General features: G+C 34.9%; 1 protein-coding gene across 1 annotated transcript in view; it reads left to right on the forward strand.

Moving 5' to 3' along the window:
- LOC117105270 (dihydrofolate reductase-like) overlaps window positions 1-8,014 on the forward strand; it is a gene marked incomplete in the record, with an annotated part of 16,231 nt that overhangs the window by 5,771 nt on the left and 2,446 nt on the right. Inside the window, 4 exon segments of the mRNA XM_033246377.1 lie at window positions 4,975-5,130; window positions 5,593-5,719; window positions 6,448-6,560; window positions 7,734-7,812. Coding sequence (XP_033102268.1) covers window positions 4,975-5,130; window positions 5,593-5,719; window positions 6,448-6,560; window positions 7,734-7,812 — 475 coding nt within the window.

Raw genomic sequence — 8,014 nt, forward strand, 5'->3', positions numbered from 1 at the left:
ATGTACAGTGCACTCTCACAATACGATGTTCGCTACGATGTTCGGTTTTCCGGAAAGATCGGTTTGTTGAACATTTCTATTGAATCCTTTCTATCCCAAATAAGGCAGGCCAGTTAGGTCCTAGCCTAGGCCTAGACGCTAAAAATAGGCTTAGCAGCATAAGCTAGCCCAGTGAATTCGGTATGACTAGCCTACGAAAAAAGTTAACATTTAATATATAATATGTACTGTACCTGTTGTTTAGCTGTAGTGTACAGCAAATTGTATTCTGTACCAATAAAATGAATGCTTTTATATTTTTTTTTTTCGTGCATTTTCGGTCTGACATTTTTTTCTAAACTGTAAACACAACACATTCTTCGTGGTCACGACGATGCGACTTGTTGTAAATATCAGGTCGCGCCTCCTAAACTCTGCCCACTAATTGGTTAATTTTTTTCGTGGGGTCATGTTGCTGGGCAAAAATCCCATGTGCTTAGCTGTACGAACCACTACGAAGGTCATTGTTATTTTAATTAACTTTACAATGATCGTAGGCTGGATCGTCGGGCTGATAATCAATGCGTAAACAATATTGAAATATAGTTTACCAGCTTTCAACACGTAAGCAATGTTGCAATTTACTAAATAAACAATGTTAGAACTTTATTGTTTTGTTATATCCTACCTTATTATTTAATCGATCATGTTTTAAAACTGTGTTTAGTTCGCTAGCTAGCATGGGAGTCTCCTCTTCCACTCGCTGTCCACGACAGGAATTTGTTTGTAATGCTGTATTATTTTTTTAATTAATTAGCCTAGGCCTAGCTTATTTTTCATTTACAATTATTTTACCTCATTTAAAATGTCAAAAAACGATGTCCTCAATGGCAATACACACATGTGAAAAGATTGTTCATCAAATGATATTTTGTAGTCTTTAGTAAGATAAATAATAAATATAAAGGAGAATTAACGTCCGTTGGTTGTAAAATTACCGAATGTCACATGGAAAACACAATGGAAAATAAATCTTAGCCAGCATCAGACGTCAGAGTGCGCGCCAATCAGAACACAATAAAGTGTGTTAAAGGTTAACCTCGTGGCATATGTTGAAAAGCTGTGAGCAACAGTGAGTAAAAAACGGAGTAAATGCGGTCTAGCATGACTAGCCTTAGTTCGGCAAGGTAGTAATTTCTATACTTCCATTTAGTATTGCATCGCTTTGCAGGTTGTTCTGCTTCAAATTACGGTAAACAATAAACAACGTGATCTGTAGAAATCGTAATAATTTGTACATGATTTGTCATCAGTATTATTTAAAAGAAGAAAATTCCTACTACCAGAAGAATAATATCAGATCAAAATTCTCCGAATTGGAAAGTTTAGCAGTATAACTACTGTCTGCTCTCCTCTATAGGGGAAAATGTAGGCCGTACGTAAGCCTAAATGACATCGAAATTCGAACATACTGAATGCCCACTAGGTTACCCACCCAGCTAGCGAACTAAACACAGTTTTAAAACATTATCGATTTAATAATAAGGTTGGATATAACAAAACAATAAAGTTCTAACATTGTTTATTTAGTAAATTGCAACATTGCTTACGCGTTGAAAGCTGGTAAACTATATTTCAATATTGTTTACGCATTGATTATCAGCCCGACGATCTAGCCTACGATCATTGCAAAGCTAATTAAAATTACGTTCCAAACGGTACCTACGAGCAGGCTACGAGTGGTTACGCGCAGATACGAAGCGATATTTCCTGACTGTACTGTAGGCTAGTGTGTGATGTTCATCGGTTCGCCTTGAATGACTGAGACCGAGGCTGTTCGTATCAGTACCATGGGCTCTAGGCTGTTCGCAACAAATATGCAAATAAATAATTAAACAAACAGGCAAAAACATAACCGCCTGCCAACTTCGTTTAAAAAAAGTTATTAAAATCACAAGGGAACTGTCGCAAACATTGCAATAGCTGAGGAACTTGCTATTGTGTTGTGAAAAATACAAAAGCTATGGATGAAATTCAAAAATGACATGGTTTCATTAGGAATCGATAAAAAATCTAAAAATGTTTGAAATTAAATTTTTTTATATTTTTAGCAAGTTTTTGAAATTATGGAGGAAACTGACCCAAACATCACAAAGGCTGAGAAATGTGCTGTTTTGTTGTAAAAGTAGGGAAGCTACATGGATGAATTTCAGATGGGGCTATGAATTGTTACGTATATTAGGAATCGATAAAAATAAAAAAATAAAAAAAAAATTTATTATACATTTTTTTCTATTTTTAGCCAATTATTGAAATGGGGAAAACGTCGCAAGCAGGCTTAGAAATTTGCTAATTATCAAAAATTAAGGTTTGATTGGTGGGATTCTGATACTAGGCCTATTGTATATAATTTTAATTATTTCTGACATTATCTTGTGTTATGAATGTTACTGTATATTATGAGCTGTTGGGAGTCTAGGGAAGATCCTTCTGTAGGATGCAAGGTAGTGAATCCGCCTTAGAGCTAAGCACCTTTTTTAATGTCACATTAGATTTTTACTACTTAGCATTTCTGATCTCAGTTCGATTTGTTTTGGAAGTGTTGACGGAAATCTCCATTGCTCATTGAATGAAGGATGTCTCTCAGTGGTGGCTTCAGACATTTGATGAGAGTGTCCGACAGGCGCCCTCTTACCAAGGCTGACCAGAGAGGGTCGCAGGATGTAAAATCCCTGGTAAGGTTCATGAAAAATCAAAAATAATGTTAGGGATGGCAAATTGATATTTTCAGTCCAATGACTTTGTCTTGACTAAAGGCCAACTCAGACAGCGTCGTACGACGCAGCCCGACGCGATTTGTTGTCACGTCGGGTCTGTGTGAGTTACACGCATACGCGATGGTGTGCGTCGGGGGAAGTCGCGTCGTAGAATATTAAACATGTTCAATTTATCTCCCGACTGCTCAAGACTGTCCCCGACGATAAACCGGGTTGGGCTGTGTCAGCCGACGCTGTCTGAGTTGGCCTTTAGATGATGGACTGGGAGAGAGTGGTCCAGACCTGTCCAACAGGAAAGGGGAACATTTCCTCTGACCAACCCCTTCCCCCTTTCCTGATGAAACTGCCACTGATTTAGATTGTTTCAATATTATTGTTTTAAAATATATATTTTGACTGATAATGTACCATTTTGAGTACTCTAACATCTTAAACTGGGTTGAGATACGACATACACCAATCGGTCATCCTACATGTATGTATACCAGTACTTGGTCTGTTCAGGATTGAAATTATCCAGTTTTACTTACTTACTTTTCACAACAACATTCAGTGTGGCTTTTATAACATCTATCAAAATAAAATCCACCCAAAAAATGTTTTCTTGTGGAAGTTAATAGATACTGTACATGATATGTAAACAGTTTAAATAAAAAGTTTCATGTGTCAGGAAAAAAAAAGAATTAAATATCAAGAATCCCCTCATAGGGCCTGTTTCTGCTGCTTTTCCTAAAAATACGGTATAAAATATGCCGTATAAAATATGGTATCTGAAATCCAGCGTCCCGTTTCTACTAAAAGTACTTATTGTGTGGTCTTGTTTAAAAGGTCCTCTTTTACCCAAAATGTCTTTCGTGAGACAGAAGTTTGGATTGACCTGTGTAGTGAGTTTTTTTTTCTGCTCACGATAAACATGGTTTCTTTAAAGAACGTTGTACATTTAGTTTCATAATTAAAAGTTGTAATGAAGGAAGTTTTACACCCCAACTTCTGCTACAGCCTAGAAATTATTGGTGTTTAGTATTGGCTAATATCGTAGTATTTTCAGTCCACATTTCGCATTATTTTTCGCTTTTCCACGACAGAAAATCAAAACAACCCGCCCGCGTTATGCTCTGGCTCTTGACACCATGTCAGGAGTCGGCACAAAATACGGTATTTTTATTGGCAGCAGAAATGGGGTATGAAAAATACGGTATCTGTTGCAAAATACCGGAATAATTCTACAAAAATAGTGGGGAAAAATACTTTGAAAATCCATAACTCCGTAACGAAGAATCGTATCACATTATTTTTTTTTCTGGAAAAAAACTACAGTATTCTACACCACTATATAAGTTTTAAGAAATGAAAAAAATGTTTCGACCTCTGCCACAAGATGGGAAAAGAAGAGCCTATCTAAATTGTATTAAAATAGGCCTCTGCAGTACAGTACGTAGGTAGGTAGTAGTACTAGACTAGGCCTAGCTAGGTATAAAAGTAGCGTAGTACTTTTTCAGTTACTGTATGATTTACAGATTTCTCTTATTATATACTACTACTAGTAGTTGTTTTGGAGGTACCCTCGGACTGGGACCCTAGCTGAGGCGTGCCACAAACACCCATTTACTATACAAATTTCTAAGTTGTCCAGTGAAATGGCCTAGGCCCTGTCGTCTACTATTTTATGAGCCGAGCAAACGCATGTTCTACGCCTAGGTAAGGCGCTATGCAATTTTGGTCAAGCAAAAACTGCATGTAATATAAAAATTAATAATAGCATATTAAGAATCAATTTCTTTTGGAATTTTGTTATAATTTTTCAAACACATGTTGATTAACAGATATTTATTATCAAATGACATAACATTTTCTTATTAATATTTTTTTCAATTGTCTATTATTTTTGCAATCGCCACACTCTAGCATAGGCTTTGCGCTCACTCATGCATGCAAGGCACCAAGATGGCTACACAGCAGCGTCTCATGTCGCAACTCTCTATATAGGAACTCTATTGCCTACCAGTGGAATATGCCCTCTAGAGTTTCAGCTATGCCAGTGTAAACACCAAAAGAATTTACTTAATTGTGTAGTGGTTTTCTTCATTTAGTAATTTAAAAATGATCATCATTATTATTATAGGCCTAATCATTTATTTTTATAATGTAATATTTTTATAAATCTATGTAATATTCTTAATTCTTAATATTCACCACAAAAGTTTACGATTATTTACAGAAAAGACATGAAACAGTTCAGCCTTCTAACTTCAAAGTCTACGGTAAATGGGAAAAATAACGCTGTAGTGATGGGTCGCAGAACTTGGGATTCTATACCAGAAAAATTCAGACCACTTCCAAATCGAGTAAATGTTGTTTTAAGTCGAACTCTAAGGTTTGTTACCTCCAAGGAGGGTATTCACTAATGTCTGTCTGTTCAAAGTCAATCGGAAAAGGTCAAATAGAATAGCCCCTCGTATTCAAGCAGGACTCAAGAAAACTGGGCCTGAATATAGTGGGCGATTCCATTAATTTCTTAAGGGTAAACTGTAGCACTCAAGAAAATAATGTGCCTGAATATGACAGATGATTAAATTATTTCATTGAGGGTATGCTGCAGTTTCGCCCATCATACACGGTCTGCGTATTGTTAGTACTGTATTCAGTCACAGTGTGAAGGTATGCACTCCTGGAGTGACTGCTCTAGTTTATAATAAATTGTGATTTCTTCCTGTCTGATTAGTTTTAAATGAAAAATAAATTTATTTAGATATATCATATGATAACTACTTTTGCAATTTATTTCATGATATGCTTTTGTCACACTCAAATATTTGTATTTGTTTTTTTTTGCTAGTGACCCACCCCCTGGTGCTGACTACCTGTGTGGCAGTTTGGACAAAGCCATGGCCTTGCTTTCTGATGAGCCCCTCAATAATCAGATTGATCTGATTTGGATCATTGGTGGAAGCGAAGTTTACAAGGTTTGTTAAAAGGACATCCTCAATTCTAAAAAATAAAAATCTCTATATATGCTTTTCTTCCATTTCTTCGGTTCAATAAACATATAGGTTATAAAACAAGGGTCTTATTGTAAAAGAAGAACTTATAGCTCTTCAGTCTTCAGATAGCCATCATTAGTTGTTATAGTGCATCTCTTTCTCTTCCCCAATCTCATGAGACTTGGAGCATCTAGGGACCCAATTTTCCCATCCCTGAACATAGTATGTGGCAAAGTCAAGCCAAACCAGTCACTCATCGGAAAAATCAATTTTTAGTTATTAATACAGGGTTAAACAGTAAAATGAGAGCTATAAAATGGTAAAAGAATCATTGAAATCCAGCATTTCGTTATGAAGTTACAGGAGTTTAAACAGACAGCTGTTTAAAGAACAATATTTGAGAAATCAGTCTTTAAAGTTTAGGATTTAGGCATATCTCCAAATCGTTAAAAAATTGTTGCTTTAACATCGAAAATGGGGAAAACAACAGCATAGCATGATATATAGATATATAAAAGTTTAGTGAAATATAATAGGTTTTTAAAATTTTGACATCCAGGAGGTTTTGTCCATTATCTCTGAAACAGGATTTGCGATGATTGACTGGTTTGGTTTGTCTTTGCCACATAAAGAGACACTAAGCTTTAGGCTTAGAGCATTTTATGTTTTATTGTTGGGAGTAAAATTGTTAAATTGTTTCTATTTGTCAGGAGGCTATGATGTCACCATTGTGCCATCAAGTTTACATAACACGTGTATCCAGCCATGTCCAGTGCGATGCTTTCTTTCCAAATATTGACAAATTGAAATATAAGCAAATAAGGTAATTATCACTCTGATTAGTTACAAAGCTTTGTGTCTGCATTATCGTTATAAATAGTTTTTTTTTTAGTGTATAAAAGTTACTGAAGTTATATGTGAAAAAAATATGAGACGACTCTGATGCTATTGTGTTGAATCTCCGTTTGTGAATGAATCTTTCTGGTGTGTCAATCAAACTCAACTGACCAATCAGAACATGCTATTTTCGGGGTCAGAAATACATGCATATCTCACAAACAGTCTAGTTTTCATAGGTTTGAGCTGTCATTTAACAAAAAGACAAAGAGAAGCCATTGCGATCTGATTTTTCGTTCTTTACTACTATACTAGAAATGAGATCACTTTAAAATTGTTTGAATTTTTTACTTTTATGTTGAACCATAAAACGTAGATAACAATTTACCTGTAATGTTTCATTGGCAATCTGCTGATTAATGTGTTAATTATAATTATTAATAGTAAATAATATTTATAATAATAATAATAGTAATATTTACCCAAGAACAAAACCTTGATTCCTCAGGAATGTACCAAACCATATGGGGTGACAGTGTAACCCCATACTTTGGGTACTAGCTGCAGTCCTCCAATCCTAGTTATATCTCCTGCCTGTTGATTTTCTTAACCTCTACCTATTCTCTCCATTCTGTTTCTGGTTCCTGTTTATCTGTTCCCAAATCCAACAAACTTGCTGGTGATAAATCTTTCTCTTCATCTGCTCCAAAACTGTGGAATAATCTTCCTATTTCCATCCGAAATGCTTGTAGTACTGAAGTCTTCAAAAAACTCTTAAAAGCTCATTTATTTCCTAAATAATCCTCTTCCTACAATAAACCTTTTCTAAGCGCCTTGTATCCTTTGGCAAAAGGCGCTATATAAATTTCTATATTATTATTAATTTCTATATTAGCTTTTTTAGTGTTTTTTTGTTTTCGTGTATTTTTTGCACTAATTATTTAGTCAATTTTTTTGTTGTCTTACCTATCCTATTGAGTGCATAGAGACCTTGTTTATTTGCGCTATATAAATCAATCTATTACTATTTATTATTACTCACAAAGTCTTAACCGTTGCTCCACCAGGCTCTTTTTTGACACTTTATTTGCATTTATTTTTTTACCTTGTTTTATTTTGTTAATAAATTGTTATTGTTTAATTGTATTTTTTTTTTTAGTCTTTCTGATATTGATGGAAAAGAGCAAGAAGAAAGGGGCATTAAATTCCGATATGAGGTATATCAACAAATTAACAATGTAAAAAAATGAATTAAACTTTCCAATAAAAAAAAAAAACATTGAAACAAACATTTTATGGGGTAAGTTAGAAGTTAAAGGAACCCTGCAACCAAGACTTAAGCACTTTAATTTGTCCTTTTTAGCCCATATTGGTGGTTGAACAGTAATGGTTTGGAATTGCGATATTGGACACCACATTATACGTCTCTTATACACATCT

The sequence above is a fragment of the Anneissia japonica genome, unplaced genomic scaffold (assembly GCF_011630105.1).
Source record: "Anneissia japonica isolate Jap-2015-1 unplaced genomic scaffold, ASM1163010v1 scaffold287726_len2788222_cov184, whole genome shotgun sequence".
Classification (NCBI taxonomy): Eukaryota; Metazoa; Echinodermata; class Crinoidea; order Comatulida; family Comatulidae; genus Anneissia; species Anneissia japonica.